At 41.7% G+C, this 18,908-nt stretch overlaps 1 protein-coding gene across 4 annotated transcripts in view; it reads right to left on the bottom strand.

Moving 5' to 3' along the window:
• The window catches only part of SNED1 (sushi, nidogen and EGF like domains 1), a 199,539-nt gene that overhangs the window by 88,863 nt on the left and 91,768 nt on the right, over positions 1-18,908 (bottom strand). For all 4 annotated transcript variants that reach the window (XM_073674536.1, XM_073674535.1, XM_073674537.1 and 1 more), the window contains 5 exons: positions 18,214-18,327; positions 17,967-18,080; positions 17,067-17,180; positions 11,933-12,046; positions 1,416-1,529 (listed from right to left, as the gene is read on the bottom strand). In XM_073674536.1, the coding sequence (XP_073530637.1) occupies positions 1,416-1,529; positions 11,933-12,046; positions 17,067-17,180; positions 17,967-18,080; positions 18,214-18,327 (570 nt within the window). The remainder of the gene's footprint in view (positions 1-1,415; positions 1,530-11,932; positions 12,047-17,066; positions 17,181-17,966; positions 18,081-18,213; positions 18,328-18,908) is intronic.

Raw genomic sequence — 18,908 nt, 5'->3', positions numbered from 1 at the left:
TACTTACTCAGTAACTAGTGACACAAACTTTTTGCTACACATGTAGTTAACCCCTTCCTTATCGGCCAAATTTTTGTTTTTGCTGTTTTGTTTTTATCTCCCCTTCTTGCAATAGACATAAGTTTTTTTCTTTTTCTGTTGACATAGCCGCATGAGGGCTTGTGGTTTTTTTGCGTGACGTGTTATCATTTTGAATGATAACATTCATGGTATCATAAACTGTACTAAAAAATGGAAAAAAAAGTTTCAAAAGGGGTAATCATTGTGGAATAATAACGCAAATCCGCCATTGTTTTTTTTTGGGTTCGGTTTTAAAGAAGCACTCCTCCCATTAAAGTTTTTATCCTCTTAATATATTGCAATAATCATATTATATGGCACTTTGCACTTACAATTGCTCATTTTGCCTTTCTACCCAGTTAATTATTATTTTTTCTCTGCTCTATGTAGAAACAGTCTCTTGCCCCTGCATGTCTCATTCCCCTCTTCCAGTCCTGACCCACCTGCTCCCTCCTCCCCCCTGCAATAGACTTTTGCAGTGACTCATGACTTGTGCAGAGAAAATTGACCTTTTGTTTCTACAGAAAATTGACCTCCTGTTTCTACATAGAGCTTAGAAGGATTCAGCTTAGTCAGATTTTAATCACATGATGTCATGGACCTAATGGGAAAGAGAGGAATTAGCTGGGTAGAAATGCAAAATGAGCAATTGTAAGTACACAGTGTTGTATAATATGATGATGGCTATATATTAAGAGGATAATGTTTTGATGGGAGTGCTTCTTTAATGGTGTTCATTGTGCAGTAAAAATGAGTCAGTATGATTGCAGCGATTCCAAACTTGTGTAGATTTTTCTTTAATTTAAGCAGTGAAATTTTTTTTCAGAACTTAGTAAGAGATCAGTAACGTTTATTTTTCTGGTCATGGAGCTGCCTGAAAGTTTTTTTTTTTGTGTAGTTTATATCGCTATCATATTGGGGTACATATGTTTTTTATTACATTTTTTGGGAAGGAGGTAGTTTAAGTTTTTACCTTATGGTGTTATGGATAAAATCTTTTCTATTTTCATAGATTTGACTTTTGTGGACCTCGCGATGCTAAATATTTTTTCTTTAAATTCTTTATTTTTTATTTTGTGGAAAAAGGGGTGATTAAAATACACTTAAATCCAACATAGGACGTACTCGTTCATCCATCATACATATTTTTAATTTCTCTCTACAGATGGTTGAAACAATTATGAAATAATATTTTTTTGTATTATATTACTACTAATAAAAATATAACATTAAAAAAAAACTGATTTTTTTTTTTTTTTTTTTTTAAATCTAATTGCGGTAAACTAATCATCTTCCACTATTATTGTTTTGCTACAAAGTAAATAAAAGGAAAAAAGAAAACCGCTTTCGCTCACCGGTCTCGCAGTGTTTCCCGGTGAATCCCCACGTACACAGACAAGTGTAACTGTCATCTTTGTCCTTGCACAATCCACCATTCAGACATGGAGATGAGGAGCACAGTCTGACTTCTAGAAATACATGGAGGAAAAAGATTAACAAGGATTGTTTATAATCAGTCATCAGTGTTTTGCATATTTGGATAAAAAATATAAATTAATTCAAACCTTCTCCTTTACTTTGCGATGTTAAACACGGACGGCACTTAATCTTTTCTTTTACTTCTGCAATACTTTATGAAAACTCAATAAAAATTCAGTTCTAAAAAAAAAAACTTGGACGGCATACATTCATGGATGCCATCAGTGTGCTGTACATGTTTTTCACGGACCCATAGACCTGTCATCCGTGCTGCCGGAAAAAATCGGTCTTTGTAAAAACCCGGACATTTGTATAGCACCATTGGTTATAATGGATACAGTGGTGGCCAAAAGTATTGGCACCCCTGCAATTCTGTCCGATAATACTCAGTTTCTTCCTGAAAATGATTGCAATCACAAATTCTTTGGTATTATTATCTTCATTTAATTTGTCTTCAATGAAAAAACACAAAAAGAATTGTCCTAAAGCCAATTGGATATAATTCCACACCAAAACTAAAAAAGGGGGTGGACAAAAGTATTGGCACTGTTTGAAAAATCATGTGATGCTTCTCTAATTCGTGTAATTAACAGCACCTGTAACTTACCTGTGGCACCTAACAGGTGTTGGCAATAACTAAATCACACTTGCAGCCAGTTAACATGGATTAAAGTTGACTCAACCTCTGTCCTGTGTCCTTGTGTGTACCACATTGAGCATGGAGAAAAGAAAGAAGACCAAAGAACTGTCTGAGGACTTGAGAAACCAAATTGTGAGGAAGCATGAGCAATCTCAAGGCTACAAGTCCATCTCCAAAGACCTGAATGTTCCTGTGTCTTCTGTGCGCAGTGTCATCAAGAAGTTTAAAGCCCATGGCACTGTGGCTAACCTCCCTAGATGTGGACGGAAAAGAAAAATTGACGAGAGATTTCAACGCAAGATTGTGCGGATGGTGGATAAAGAACCTCGACTAACATCCAAACAAATTCAAGCTGCCCTGCAGTCCGAGGGTACAACAGTGTCAACCCGTACTATCCGTCGGCGTCTGAATGAAAAGGGACTGTATGGTAGGATACCGAGGAAGACCCCACTTCTTACCCCGAGACATAAAAAAAGCCAGGCTGGAGTTTGCCAAAACTTACCTGAGAAATCCTAAAACGTTTTGGAAGAATGTTCTCTGGTCAGATGAGACAAAAGTAGAGCTTTTTGGGAAAAAGCATCAACATAGAGTGTACAGGAAAAAAAAGAGGCATTCAAAGAAAAGAACACGGTCCCTACAGTCAAACATGGCGGAGGTTCCCTGATGTTTTGGGGTTGCTTTGCTGCCTCTGGCACTGGACTGCTTGACCGTGTGCATGGCATTATGAAGTCTGAAGACTACCAACAAATTTTGCAGCATAATGTAGGGCCCAGTGTGAGAAAGCTGGATCTCCCTCCCTCAGAGGTCATGGGTCTTCCAGCAGGACAATGACCCAAAACACACTTCCAAAAGGTGGCCAGCAATGAGTCCAGACCTGAATCCCATAGAACACCTGTGGAGAGATCTCAAAATGGCAGTTTGGAGAAGGCACCCTTCAAATATCAGGTGTTATGTTCTGCTACCAGAGCTAAGGAAAGAGAGGAGATCTGTCCCTACGATAGAACTCCGCTTAATCCCTACGATGTAACAGGGAACCTGATCCTGCGATCAGACCTGCTAAAGTCCTAAGCTAGTCTGTACGGAGACCTATAGATGTGAGGAAGGAATCCCTACAAGTACTAAGGACTGGGAGGAATATGGGACACCTCCTAACAGAAATAGTAGCAGACAGACGAACAAACAAAATATATAGAACATAGAGGTCAGTAGACCAAGCAAACTAATAGAGCAAGACACAGAGCACAGGCTAGCTAGAAAGTAGATATACAATGAAGTCCAGCAAAGCCAGAAGGGCGGAGCAGGATTAAATAGGCCAACAAGGTCATGTGACCAGCAAAGGAAAAAAAACTAAGAGCAAGGTTCTAACAGTACCCCCCCTTCTAAGAGGATCCTCCGGATCCCCTAGGACCAGGCTTATCAGGAAATCTCCTGTGAAACGCTCTGATAAGTCTGGACGCGGAAACATCATCCGACCTCACCCAAGAGTTATCCTCGGGACCGAAACCTTTCCAGGCCACAAGATACTGCAAACTACCTCTATACCGTCTAGAGTTAAGGATGCGAGAAATTTCATATTCCCCGTCCTCCACCACCGGAGGAACAGAGGCAGAGGCGTCACAATCCGATACAACAGCTTTTTTCAACAGAGAGACATGAAATACCGGATTAATTCTCCAGGAGGTAGGAACCTCCAACCTAACAGCAGATTGGTTGACAACCTGAAGCACCTTAAAGGGCCCTACAAACTTGGGACCCAATTTCTTTGAAGGAATCCTCAACCGCAGATTCCTAGAGGACAACCAAACCATGTCACCAACAGCGAACAAAACCTCCTGTCGTTTCCTATCAAAGTAGTCTTTAGATTTTCTGTTGGCCTCCTGAAGATTACCACGCACATCCGTCCAAACTCTCTCCAAATCACCGGAAAAATTCTCCTCCTCAGGCACGGCAGATCCCAACTTGGAGAACGACCCAAACGACGGATGTCTCCCAGAACAACAAAAAAAAGGTGAACAACCAGCAGAAGAAGATGTATGATTGTTCAGAGCAAATTCAGCAAGTGGCAGAAACTCAGACCACCCCTCTTGATTGTCTGCCACAAAACAACGCAAGAACTGCTCAACATCCTGGTTTTTCCTTTCTGTCTGGCCATTAGATTCAGGATGATATCCGGACGAGAACGACAAATGAACTCCCAACCTATCACAAAAGGCACGCCAAAAACGAGCCACGAACTGAGGACCCCTATCAGAAACAATGTCAGTAGGAACGCCATGAAGTCTGACAATTTCCTTGACAAAGGCCTTAGCGAGAGTTTTAGCGCAGGGCAGTTTGACGAAAGGAACCAAGTGACACATCTTGCTAAAACGGTCCACGACCACCCAGATGACAGTAAAACCCTCAGAGGGGGGGAAGGTCAGTTATAAAGTCCATAGCCAAATGTGTCCAAGGAGCACTGGGAACCTCCAAAGGACAAAGCAACCCCGCAGCAGGAGTATGTGAGGACTTAGATCTAGCACATATAGTACATTGACGCACCCACTTAATGACTTCCTTCTGCCATCCAGGCCACCAAAAACTGCGACCCACCAGTCTCTTGGTCTCAGAGATTCCGGGATGACCTGCCAACCGAGATTCGTGACACTCAAACAAATCTCTCCTAAAGGTCCCAGGCACAAACAACCTCCCATGAGGAGTGTTAGAAGGGGCATTCTCCTGTGCTTTAAGAATCTCATTTTCCAAAACGGAGTCCAAAGCAGCTATCACAACACCTTCTTGTAAAATGTTCTCCTCTTTCTCAGCACCGACTATGGGAGAAAAACTGCGAGACAAGGCATCCGCCTTAACATTCTTAGTACCAGGGATGTAAGTAACGGAGAAATTAAACCGCGAGAAAAACAGTGCCCACCTAGCCTGACGGGCATTCAGGCGCTTGGCAGCATCAAGATATATCAGATTTTTATGATCCGTAAGAACCTGAACGGGAAATTCCGCACCTTCCAAGAAGTGGCGCCAGTGTTCAAATGCGAGTTTAATAGCCAATAATTCCCGATTACCAATATCGTAATTCAGTTCAGTCTCCGAAAATTTTTTTGAAAAAAAGGCACAGGGATGTAATCCATCCCCGTTATCCTGAGACAATACTGCGCCAACCCCCACAGAGGAAGCATCAACCTCAACCAAAAACGGCCTAGTAACATCAGGCTGCATAAGGATGGGAGCAGAGGTGAACCTCTCCTTGAGATACACAAAAGCTTCAATGGCCTCAGAAGACCACTGAACCGCATCAGCACCTTTCCTGGTGAGATCAGTCAGAGGTTTGACAATACTAGAAAATTTTTTTATGAATTTTCTATAGTAATTGGCGAAACCCAAAAACCTCTGTATCGATTTCAAACCAATAGGCCTAGGCCATTCCTGCACAGCCTGAACCTTAACCGGATCCATCTCAAAACCTTTGCTGGAGATAATGTAGCCCAAAAAACTAATTCTCTGTACAGCGAACTCACATTTCTCCAGCTTAGCAAAAAGCGAATTGTCCATTAATAACTGTAATACCTCACGCACGCTCCGCCAATAAGACTCCAGATCCGGCGAATAAATCAAAATGTCATCCAAATACACAACCACATTTTTACCGATCAAAGGTCTAAGGATGTCATTAATCAGATTCTGAAAAAATGCAGGAGCATTAGTAAGACCAAAAGGCATAACCAGATTCTCAAAATGACCCACAGGAGTGTTAAAAGCAGTCTTCCATTCGTCACCCTCCTTCATGCGCAACAGATTGTATGCCCCCTTAAGGTCAATTTTAGAGAACCACTTGGCCCCCATTAACTGGTTAAACAGATCAGGAATCAATGGCAGTGGGTAAGGATTGCGTACAGTAATTTTGTTAATCTCACGAAAATCCAGACAAGGACGTAAACCGCCGTCCTTTTTTTTTTACAAAAAAAAATCCAACCGCCACAGGAGACTTAGAGGGCCTAATGTGACCGGCGGCCAAACTTGTCTGTATGTATTCCTCCAAAGCCTTCCTCTCAGGAATAGTAAGGTTAAATAAACGACTTTAGGAAGAGTCGCTCCAGGGACAAATTCAATAGAACAATCATAGTCTCTATGGGGAGGCAAAACCTGCGATTCCTTCTCAGAAAAAACTCTCCAAAAATCCTGAATAGGAACAGGCAATTCTCCCCTATCCAAAGCTGCAATACGCCCATTACAACACTTGTCATAACATTTATGGCTCCAGGATTTAATTTCACTGGTAGACCAATCCAGTACAGGATTGTGAAATTTTAACCAGGGCAATCCCAATATTACTGGAGAAGGCAAGTTATTCAACACTACCAAATCCAATTTCTCATGGTGAACACCATTAATAGTGAGAGGAAATTCACAGACCTTGAGAGTAATATTCTTCAAAGGGGAACCATCCACAGAAACCACAGCAATGGGGGATGATAAAGGTTCAGGTTTTAAATTGAGTCTTTCCACGAATCCCCCATCAATAACATTCAGAGTAGACCCACAATCGACAAACACCCGAAATTCCATTAATTTTTCCTGAGCAATCGTGGAAGCAGCTAAAAATACACCCTTGGAATTTAAACAGGCAATACGGGCATGACTGACCATTTTTTTTTCTTTCTTCATACGAAGCTCACAGCCTTTAATCAAATGACCAGATTTTCCGCAATAGAAACACAAGCCTTCAAAAAATCGACGGTCTTTTTCTTGAGAGCGAGGTGCCACCGATCCAATCTCCATCGGTTCACCACTGTTAGTACACACATTCTCATAACCAGAAACTGACATAGCAGAGGATTTGCTCTCATTAACCCTTGCACGCAGTCTTCTATCCACCCGTATAGCTAATTGCATAGCCTGTTGCAAATCTTCAGGTGTAGGATAAGCAATTAGCAGGTCTTTAACCCTTTCACTGAGCCCAGCAAGAAATAGACTTTTCAGAGCAGAATCGTTCCACCCTGTTTGAGTAGACCAACGACGGAAATGAGTACAATATTTTTCCACATTACCTGATCCTTGTTTTAAACGTCTCAACTCAGTCTCAGCTGATGCGACACGGTCTGGATCATCATATAATAGTCCCAAAGCAGAAAAAAAACTATCCACTGATCTGAAGCATGTATCACTAGGTTGCAAAGAAAAGGCCCACTCCTGAGGCTCTTTGCGCAAAAGTGACATTATGAACCCTACGCGCTGGGATTCATCCCCAGAGGACTTAGGTCTCAAACGAAAATACAATAAGCAAGCATTTTTGAATGAAAAAAAATCTCGGTGTTCACCAAAAAATAAATCCGGCAAACATACCTTAGGCTCCAAGAAATGTGCTCCAGGACAGTTACTCACGTGCTGACAGAGCTCGGCCACCTCCAGAGAGAGTCCCTGCAGGCGATGAACCAAATCCTGAACCGACACCATGATGGAACAGAAAAATCTTTCCTTAGAGAATTTGCTGGCTGGACTTACTGTTATGTTCTGCTACCAGAGCTAAGGAAAAAGAGGAGATCTGTCCCTACGATAGAACTCAGCTTAATCCCTACGATGTAACAGGGAACCTGATCCTGCGATCAGACCTGCTAAAGTCCTAAGCTAGTCTGTACGGAGACCTATAGATGTGAGGAAGGAATCCCTGCAAGTACTAAGGACTGGGAGGAATATGGGACACCTCCTAACAGAAATAGTAGCAGACAGACGAACAAACAAAATATATAGAACATAGAGGTCAGTAGACCAAGCAAACTAACAGAGCAAGACACAGAGCACAGGCTAGCTAGAAAGTAGATATACAATGAAGTCCAGCAAAGCCAGAAGGGCGGAGCAGGATTAAATAGGCCAACAAGGTCATGTGACCAGCAAAGGAAAAAAAACTAAGAGCAAGGTTCTAACATCAGGGACCTGGAGCAGTTTGCCAAAGAAGAATGGTCTACAATTCCAGCAGAGCATTGTAAGAAACTCATTGATGGTTACCGGAAGCGGTTGTTCGCAGTTATTTTGGCTAAAGGTTGTGCAACCAAGTATTAGGCTGAGGGTGCCAATACTTTTGTCTGGCCCATTTTTGGAGTTTTGTGTGAAATGATCAATGATTTGATTTTTACTTCATTCTCTTTTGTGTTTTTTCCTTGCCAGCAAATTAAATGAAGAGAATAATACCAAAGAATTTGTGATTGCAATCATTTTCAGGAAGAAACTGAGTATTATCTGACAGAATTGCAGGGGTGCCAATACTTTTGGCCACCACTGTATGTGTGGTATCCGTGAAAAAAAGTATACCACAAGTCCTGTAAACACAGACATGTGAAGGAGGCCTGAAGCTGTTTTTAATTAGTGCTGGATCCTACCTGTTCTTTAACCCCTTCATCCCCAGGCCATTTTCCATTTTTGTGCTTTTGTTTTTTGGTCTCCTTCTTCCCAGAGCCATAACTTTTTTATTTTTCTGTCAATATGGCCATGTGAGGACTTATTTTTTGTGGAACAAGTTGTACTTTTGAACGACGCCACTGGTTTTACCATATACGTAGTGTACTGGAAAACGGGAAAAAAAATTCCAAGTGCAGTGAAATTGCAAAAAAAGTGCAATTCCACAGTTGTTTTTTTTTTTTAACAAGTTCACTATATGGTAAAACTGACCTGCCATTATGATTCTCCAGGTCATTATAAGTCTGTAGATACCAAACATGTATAAAAAAATACAAAATTTGTTAAAAAATAAAATTTTCCGAGACCCGTAGAGTCTCCATTTTTCGGGATCTGGGGCAGAGTGAGGGCTTATTTTTGCGCGCCAAGCTGACATTTTTATTGATACAATTTTGGGGTAGATACCATGTTTTGATCACCCGTTATTGCATTTTATTGCAATGTTGCGGCCACCAAAAAAACTTAATTTTGGCGTTTTGATTTTTTTCTCTCATTACATCGTTTACCGATTGGATTAATTCTTTTTATATACTGGTAGATCGGGTGTTTCTGAATGCTGCGATACCAAATGTGTGTATATTTGATTTTTCTTTTATTGTTTTATTTTGAATGGGGCGAAAGGGAGGCGATTTAAACTTTTATATTTTTTCCATTTTTCAAAAACCACTTTTTTTTTAAACTTTTCACTTGCTTCAATAGTCTCCATGGGAGACTAGAAGCTGCGATTATCTTATCATCAGATCGCCTGTATGTAGCAGAAATGCTCACTTGCTATGAGCATTGACCGTTGGGCAGCGCTCATAGCATCACGGGAATGACAACCTCAGGGGTCTCATGCAGACCCCAGGTTGTCATGCCAACCCATCGGCGACCTGCTGTCATGTGACACGGGCGCTGATGGGCGGGATTTATGATGTCCCTTCGCCGCGGCCATGTTAAATGCCGCGGTCAGAGATTGACAACGGCATTTAACATGGTAACAGCTGCGGGCGGATCGAGATTCCACCCGTGGCTGTAAGGAGCATATGACAGATGAGCAGATCCGATCTTGTCCCCGGAAAAGTGTGGGCTCATCGCCGGAGCACGCGCCAAAGGGAGAGACACGACATGTGCCGTACGTGTATGGCACATGTTAGAAAGGGGCAGCGTTCCCATGATGAGCTTTTGGTGAGTTTTTCACTCAATTACAAATTGCCAAAAGGCAAATAGACTTTAACTAAAGACATGTTGGGGAGGCTTAGGGTTGTTTTTAAATGCGCCAGTCAGTAACATATGGTGATATATCATATAGGATAGTGTAGGTTGCAGCCGCACCGAACATATCCTAACACCAGCAGTATAAAGACACTATTATTGGGACAAGTAATGGAATGTTGAAATATGATGGAATAGGATAAAGGAATGATATATGAGTTGTCGGTCCCAATATATGAACTGACTAATGCCAATTTTAATATTGTTCTTTAATAATTAATTAAAAGTTATATTTTAAGAGTCTTTCGTTAGGGTCTATTTGCCTTTTGGCAATTTGTAATTGAGTGTATTTACCCTACGCTGACTTTATAAACAGCATTTATTTAGAGTAGTATTGTTTGCTGAGTTTTTGATGCTCCATATTTTCACTGCATCAAAAACGCAGCGTCTTACAGTCCCACCAAAGTGGATGGGATTTACAGAAATCTCATGCCCATTTGCTTCTTTTTTACTCATCGTAAACTGACCTGCGGTGCGTGTTTCAAATCCGCAACATGTCAATTTCTCTTGCAGATACGCTGAGTTTTATGTGCGGATTTTCCCCATAGACTTACATTAGATGTTGAAAATCCGCAAGTAAAAACGCACGTGTTTTAGTGAGTTTCCGTGGCAGAAATGCATAAAATAAACACATGTAATCCGCACATGACTATATCAGTAAAGTTTTGTCAAAGTCGCATACCAGGAAATAACAAAAACAGAGCAGTTTTATTTAAAACATGACACTGCAAGAAGAGACGAAAAATACAGTGTCTAAAACGCGATAAAAATGCACTCAAAAACGCAATGAGCGTCAAACACTCACCAAAAGCTCATCGTAGGAACGTAGCCTAAATTTGTGGGCTTTTAGCCCAGGAGAGGCACGTTTGATAAATATTAGGGTCCCATCAAAGTCCCATCAAAGAAAGGTACACCTCGTCATGGCTAATGGGCTCTCATGAATTGGCCAATTTATGCTCCAAGTACCTTCATTTTATAAGTATATTCTATATAGCAGCAATGCAGTCCATATATTCAATGTTTGCATACATCTTAGCGCAGAGTGCTGCTGTATGCTTTTGTTCAAAAATCAGAAATTAATGGCATATCATATCAGTATTCAAACAATGCTTGATCTGGAACCACCCACTTTAAAACAGTACTTAAGTTGAACACTTGCACAAGATTTGGAAGACAAAGAATATGTGGTCTCATTGTAATCAAAATGACATATCTGTTTATGGTTTCCGTTACGTATCCGTTTTTAGAATGGAACAAAAAGTTCTGACACACCCCATACTAATCCATACGACCCTCTGTTTCCATTTGCATCAATTTTTAAAATAATGAAATTTGGACATTTGTTTGTTCCACAAAACTGAACAAACAGAAAGTTTGAATGGAAGGGTGAACTTTGCCTTCAGCAAGAATATTCCTCCTCATACATTGCGTCAACCAGCAGATATCTTCTAGGGGATAATCTATCTAATTGGGTTTGGAATAAGCATAGAGAGGAGCACACTTTGCATGGCGGAGCAGACTATTGAGACATAAAGGGAGACATAGGTAATTCTAAATGGCAAATATTCTAGTATAGATATCTACCACAGATCAAACAGAATTTCTAAAGGATCTTTAATGTTCAAAAAACACTGATGAAACTCAGACCATTGTTGCGTATGAGAAAGAAGGCCAACATCTGAATGAGGCCTGACACTGTATGCCCATGCTTGCTGTGCTCCTGAAGTATCGGTGTGCAACTACAGAACCGGGGATTCAGTTCAGGCAACAATCACTTTGGGCAAGCAAGTGCTATCAGTCAACATAAGGCGAGATGCGCGGCATGGTGACTGATGCAACGGAGCAGTGCATCGGAGCTCCATCATTTGTATGTGTAATAAAACGCTATTTCTGAAAAACTATGGAAGTAACAGCTAAAACAATGGGATGATTTTGATAGGGGCTTATTCCTCTATATGACTATATTAATAGTTTAAATTGAGTTTTAGGGATGACAGACTACCTTTAAAATAATAGGTGTATACATACCACCCAAATTATAGTTAAATTGAACTTTACCTCTTTCACAGTTGGTCCCAGCGAACCCTTGAGTACAAACACATGTATAAGTGGTCCCCACGTCTCTACACACACCCCCGTTAAGACAAGGGGATGAAGAACAAGGTCTGATTTCTATAAAGATAAATGATAAAATAAATCACATTCTTACTGGAATAATACTTTTACTGTATGAGTAGCACAACATATCAATGCTGGTCATCGATCAATAATAACTATTAGACAGTCATATTACACCTAGAGCAGAGAAAGGTGCGAGGTTTTAAATACATATACATATGGAATAATTTGTTCCTTGTAATGGTAATGTACTCGGAGGTCACAAACTCTATTCATTATTGCAGTTACGCACATTTGACATTGACTCCTATGGTAAAAAAAATAAACTAAAATATACGGGTATGTGGGTCTCAGTTGAATTAAACAGTTTAGTCCAATATGCTGTTCAATAGCATTAAAATACAAGGTATATCAAAATATACTGGCAAAGCAAATATCAGAAGAACAGTTGTCTGTTTTCGAGTGCTACCTTTGACAAACAGAAGTCTTTGTTCGGCCAATGTGTCAGAAAAATGCTCCCAAAGTGTAAAAAGTGCATAAAGTGTGAGTAAAAATTAAAGGGTTTGTGCCAAGTTTTCAAATTATTCCTCAACCTTACTAATTACTTGGGGTTCAACCGAGTCTCATCTGAATGGAGTGGAGGTTGAACAAAGCACGCCATCGCTCTACTCATTCTCTAGAAGACCGCCACAGACAGTCCACCATGACAACAGTCCACCATGACAACTTAGCACCTATCTACTGGATGTGTGATCAGTTACAGATTACTGGGAGTCTGACCATGAGAGCCCCCACTTATAGCCATATTAGGATGCTGAAGTTTCCCGTCTGAACAGCAAGAGAGACAAACATATGCGCCATTGCTCCACCTATTGTCTACAACTATTACGAATTTAAAATATTCCATCTATTAGACTATTACAGATTAGTGTTATATCTCATTATGTTTCCTCCCTCTCACGTATCTTCCCCACCTGATCAATCTATAACAATAAACAACATCACGCTTTCACCTATACTGGAAATCCATTGCCTCGGAGTAACCCTTGACTCTGCTCTGTCCTTCATACCTCATATCCAAACTCTCACCACCTCCTGTCGCCTCCAGCTCGAAAATATTTCCAGAATCTGTCCCTTCCTAAATCCTCAATCTACTAAAATGCTTGTGCGCATGCCCTCATCATCTCCCGCCTAGACTACTGCAACATTCTCTTCTGTGGCCTGCCTGCTAACACTCTTGTACCTCTCCAGTCTGTCCTTAACTCTGCTCCCTGACTAGTTCATCTCTTTCCTCACTACTCCTCTGCTTCCCCCCTCTGCAAATCCCTTCACTGGCTCTCAATTCCCCAGCGTATCCAGTTCAAATTACTAACATTGAACTATAAAGCCATCCATAACCTTTCTCCTCCATACATCTCCGAACTAATATCCCGATATCTTCACTCACGTAATCTCCAGTCCTCCCAAGACCTCCTCCAAGACTTCTCCCAAATATTCTCCATCCTCTGTAATTCTGTGCCCCTACACATCTGATTAGCCACCATATTCAGATCCTTCAGACGGAACCTGAAAACCCATCTCTTCAAGAAAGCTTACATCCTGCAATGATCATGCTGCCTCCTCACCACCATCAGAGCTGCTGCAACCCCCCAACCTACTGTCTCCTTCCCCGTTCCTGTAGAATGTAAGCCCTCGAGGGCAGGGTCCTCTTCCCCCTGTACCAGTCTATCATTGTTAGTTTGTTTACTGTAAGTGATATCTGTATGTTGTATGTACCGTATATTCCGGCGTATAAGACGACCTGGTGTATAAGACGACCTCCCTACTTTCCTGTTAAAATATAGAGTTTAGGATATATTCACCGTATAAGACTACCCCTTTTCCAACGCATACCAAACACCGGAAAAAATAAAAAAAAACAGATTTGAATTTAACATGGTCCTTTTTTAATTTAAATTCTTATGACATGCAGGTATATAGCAGGAAAACTGTCACTCATAAACATATTAAAATAGGGGGGACCCCACGTCATTTTTTGGGGGGGTCCCCCATTCTAATAGCTAGTAAAGGCTAGGTATTCAGCTGGGGGCTGATATTAGTAGCCTGGGAAGCTCCGTGGGTATTACCCCCTTCCCAGACTTCAAACATCTGCCCCAGCCGTCTGCTTAACCTCCGCTAGAGACTATAATGATGGTGGATCCCACGCCAATTTTCTTTTTAAAAAATCCTTTATTTTAACACTAAATGACAATTGAGGGGTTAATAAAGATGCAGTCCCTAAATTATTATTAATTTTGTAATTAATTTTTCCCAAAAATGTTGACGTGGGCTTCGCCATATTTTTGTGTCCAGCCAGGTACAGCAGGCAGGAACGGGCTGCCCCCAACCACCAGCTGCCTATTTGTACCTGGCCGGACACAACAATATAGGGAAGCCCTTTTTTTTTAATTATTTCATGAAATAATTAAAAAAAAAAAAGACGTGGGGCTTCGCCCTATTTTTGTGTCCAGCCAGGTACAACTAGGCAGCTGGGGGCTGGAATCCGCAGCGCAGGGAGGCCCAAGCTTTCTGGCCCCCCCCCGCTGCAAATTGCAGTCCGCAGCCACCCCGGAAAATGGCGTGTTCATAAAAGCGCCATCTTCTGGCGCTGTACCCAACTCATCCAGGGCCCTGGTGCGGTGGCTCACTGGGTAATAAAGGGGTTAGGGCCAGCTTGGCATTATCAGCTGGCCCTAAGCCCAAAATTCATGGGGTCACGCCAATATTAGACATGACCGCCATGAATTTCTAGTAAAGTAATTAAAAAAAACACAAACACCCAGAATAAAGTCCTTTAATTGAAATAAAGACACAATTTTTTAATGTTCTAAATTAAACCATACTTACCATCACGCCCATTCCAGCTGAAGCCAACGATCTCCTGCAATAAAAGAAAAATAATAAAGCAACCTCATCCTTACCTCTCCATGGTTCCCAGGACCGGTCCAGCTCTGCTACATTCACATGACAGGCTGCACCGCAGCAGAACGCTGCCGTTCAGCTTGCCATGCGGCAGACACTGAGAAGCGCAGGCATGCTTGTGCTCCTCAGTGTCTGACTGTGACGGCATCCAGATGAGCCGAGATCATGTCCAATGAACTCGGCTCACCTCATGCACGTCACTGACAGCGTGGGAAAATTCTCCTGCTCCCCGCATGCGCAGTAGAAGTTTCCCACGCTGTCAGTGACGGACGTCCAGGAGGTGAGCTGAGTTCATTGTCGGCTCATCTGGATGCCGTCACAGCGAGACACTGAGGAGCGCAAGCATGCCTGCGCTTCTCAGTGTCTGCGGGATGACAGGCTGGATGGCAGCGTTCTGCTGCGGTCCAGCCTGTCATCTCGATGTAGCAGAGCTGAAGCTGTCCTGGGAACCATGGAAAGGTAAGGATGAGGTTGCTTTATTATTTTACTTTTATTGCAGGAGATCGTTGGCTTCAGCTGGAATGGGCGTGATGGTAAGTATGGTTTAATTTAGAACAATAAAGAATTGTGTGTTTATTTCAATTAAAGGACTTTATTCTGGGTGTTTGTGGTTTTTTTAACTTTTACTATGGGGTTAGTAATGGGGGTGTCTTATAGACGCCTCTCCATTACTAACCTGGGCTTGATGTCAGCTGGCATTATAAGCTGACATCAACCCCAACCCTATTACCCCACTGCCACCGCTACAGGGCAGTGGGAAGAGCGAGGCTAAGTGCCAGAATTGGCGCATCCTATGGATGCGCCATTTCTGGGGCGGCTGACGGCTGGTGTTTCTAGCCTGGGAGGGGGCCAATATTCATGGCACCCTTCCTGGGCTATTAATATCAGCCTCCAGCTGTCTGCCTAGCCTTTGCTAGCTATTAAAATAGGGGGGACCCCACGTCATTTTTTTGGGATCCCCCATTTTAATAGCTAGTAAAGGCTAGGTATTCAGCTGGGGGCTGATATTAGTAGTCTGAGAAGCTCCGTGGGTATTACCCCCTTCCCAGGCTTCAAACATCTGCCCCAGCCGTCTGCTTAACCTCCGCTAGAGACTAAAATTAAGGGGAACCCCACGCCAATTTTTTTTTAAATAAATCCGTTATTTTAACACTAGATGACAAGTACAGTAACCAGCACTGTCACTGTACTTCATATATATGTGACTGACATGTTTCTATCTATCTAATCTATGTGTGATGCTCTATTCTTTCTGTTATAAATTGTCGGGTACAGATGCTGAAATGCCGGCCGGCTTTTTTAAAGAGACGGTGCATGAAAACACTAATATTTGTTTTAATAAATCCTTTACACTAAATGACAAGTACAGTAAGCAATACTGTCACTGTACTTCATATATATGTGACTGACATGTTTCTATCTATCTAATCTATGTGTGATGCTCTATTCTTTCTATTCTAAATTGTCGGGTGCCGGCTTATGCCGCTGCTGAATTGCCGGCTTTTCATATATTGTCACAGAAGCGATGCGAACTTCCCTGCTCCGGACACAGCGCAGCGCTTCTGTGACAAGTGAAAGCTGTCGGCACAGAAGCCCTGCGCTGTGTCCGGAGCTGGGAATACGCAGCGATGTGTCAGTTTCAGCACAGAAGCGCTGACTGTCTGGACCTACCGCTGCCGTATTTTAACTCCCTCCACCTTATATTAACTCCGACATGGCAGGGATACGGCCACGGCAGCTTATTAACACCCCCAGAGTATCCCCGCATGTCAATTTCTGAAAGTTCAAAAGCATTACCGGCGTATAAGACGACCCCAGACTAGACAGAAGATTTTTCAGTCTTCAAAAGTCGTCTTATACGCCGGAATATACGGTAACCCCTTTTCATGTACAGCATTATGGAATTAATGGCGCTTTGGTGTAATGGGATCTAGTTTCTTGTAGATAAATAATACTTTTGTAAAGTGTGAAAATGTGACCTGCCTTATAATAATCTATACAGTGTGTGGTTATATCACATCTATATATTATGACACAATATTTGTTGTAAAGGTTCTGTAATAAAGCTCTGGCCTAGTTACAAGTTACCTGGATGAGAGCGATACGGACTTACCTGTCTGGCAGTGGTTTCCAGTGAATCCCTGTTTACACACACAGATGTATCCTTCAGCTGTATCCTCACAGATGCCTCCATTCAGACATGGAAAAGATGAGCAGGGACTAATTTCTAGAAGCAGGAAATGAAAGATTTAGGGACTTTGTGATTGAGCCCAGGCAGTTTTTTAAAGAGACTCTTAGAGACATTTCTGTTCCTGTTGTCCTGATATCTAAATAGTCGATGGACCAATTCTTGCTCGCAGCCATAATTCCTATTTAGAAGGTCGGATACTACAGATCGGCTGGTATGAATCTGCAGTATCTGGGAGCAGCCAGTACACATTGTACGGATTAGTGGTTTTCCGCTCCAAACATCTCCACGATCAGAACTGGTAACAGAAGATCGATGGGGGTGCCAGGTGATCCTAACCGATATCATACTGATGACCAACTCTATGGCTCAATATCAGTAGTCGAAAGCCCCTTTATGAATTCCTGTTCAAGAAAGGAGATATGGAATGGACCTATCCTCTATAGTATAGGAAGAACAGACCATTCCAAAAATTATTCTCCTTTTTTATTTTCTAAATTTTACCAGAATCATCATTTTGCTTGTACAGGCATCTCATCCACTTTTGAATTCTACCTCTCATTGAAAAAACAGCGGAGAAGTGTCCATGTTGTATGCCGCCAAGAGGAATATGAATTGGATTATAATAAATCATGTTTTGTACTAGACAGAAAGGCTGTTCAACATTTCTGCAGATACTGCAGTGTGCTCAGTGCCAGCACAACGGTAAAAAGATGGCTATTTTATGAGACTGATGATTACATTATATGTATTTTCCCAACACTCCTTCAACATCTCCCACCCCATTACTAGTACACCAATACAGGCAAGCATTAATCCTATCACCTGTTTCACAACGTTCTCCAGTGAATCCTCTTGGACACAAACAACTATACTCAGCGCCGAGGTCTTTACACAATCCTCCATTCAGGCAAGGAGAAGAAGAACATGGCCTGATCTCTAAAAGCATAAGGCAGAGAATAAATCAAGGGAAATAGATGATAACACTTCAGAAGTATTGTTATTTACTGCTGGTTTGTAGACATACACTGAATAACAATATCTGTCTGTAGTTTAGCAAATGTCTTCTCACCTATTTCACATCGGTCACCAGTGAACCCCCTCGTACAAATACAGCTATATCCATCAACCAGGTCTTTGCACAATGCCCCATTAAGACATGGAGTTGACCAACAGGGTCGGACCTCTAGAAAAAAGTAAAACTATTTTTAAAGGGAATCTGTCAGCAGATATTTGCTATGTAATCTGAATGCAGCATTATATAGGGGCAGAGAGCCCGACTCCAACGATGTGTCACTTACTGCTTGGTGCAGTTTTGATAGGATCCCCGTTTTCTCTTTTGTAGATGTAACAGTGCTTAGAATGCCAAGCTGTGCATGTATAACCCCGCCCACACCATGTGTACACTATGATCAAGCTGCCAATCAGTGGTGGGGGCGGAATTACACAGATTAGCTGGACTACTGTGCATGTGAGACCTAGTCAGACAGTGATAATTTCCTGCTGATAAAATACTGATTGTATTGAAACTACAGCACCCAGCCTATTAAGTGATACATCCCTGGAATCAGGCTCATTTGCTCTATATTCTGCTCTCAGATTAAATAACAAAAATCTGGTAACAGATTAACATGTTTTTTGACAAAAAATGATCACCAGTTAATGAGAATCCATGTTTTGTTCTCCTCTGTCAAATTGCTAAACAATCTGACCATCCAAGACCAATTCTTCCATTTGAAGTAGAATTTTCTTTTTAAGATATTCTTA

Source organism: Phyllobates terribilis, unplaced genomic scaffold (assembly GCF_046119375.1).
Source record: "Phyllobates terribilis strain yellow unplaced genomic scaffold, ASM4611937v1 Scaffold_3__8_contigs__length_932513732, whole genome shotgun sequence".
NCBI lineage: Eukaryota > Metazoa > Chordata > Amphibia > Anura > Dendrobatidae > Phyllobates > Phyllobates terribilis.
The sequence above is the reverse complement of the archived record's forward strand: the minus strand, read 5'-3'. Positions and strand labels throughout refer to the sequence as shown.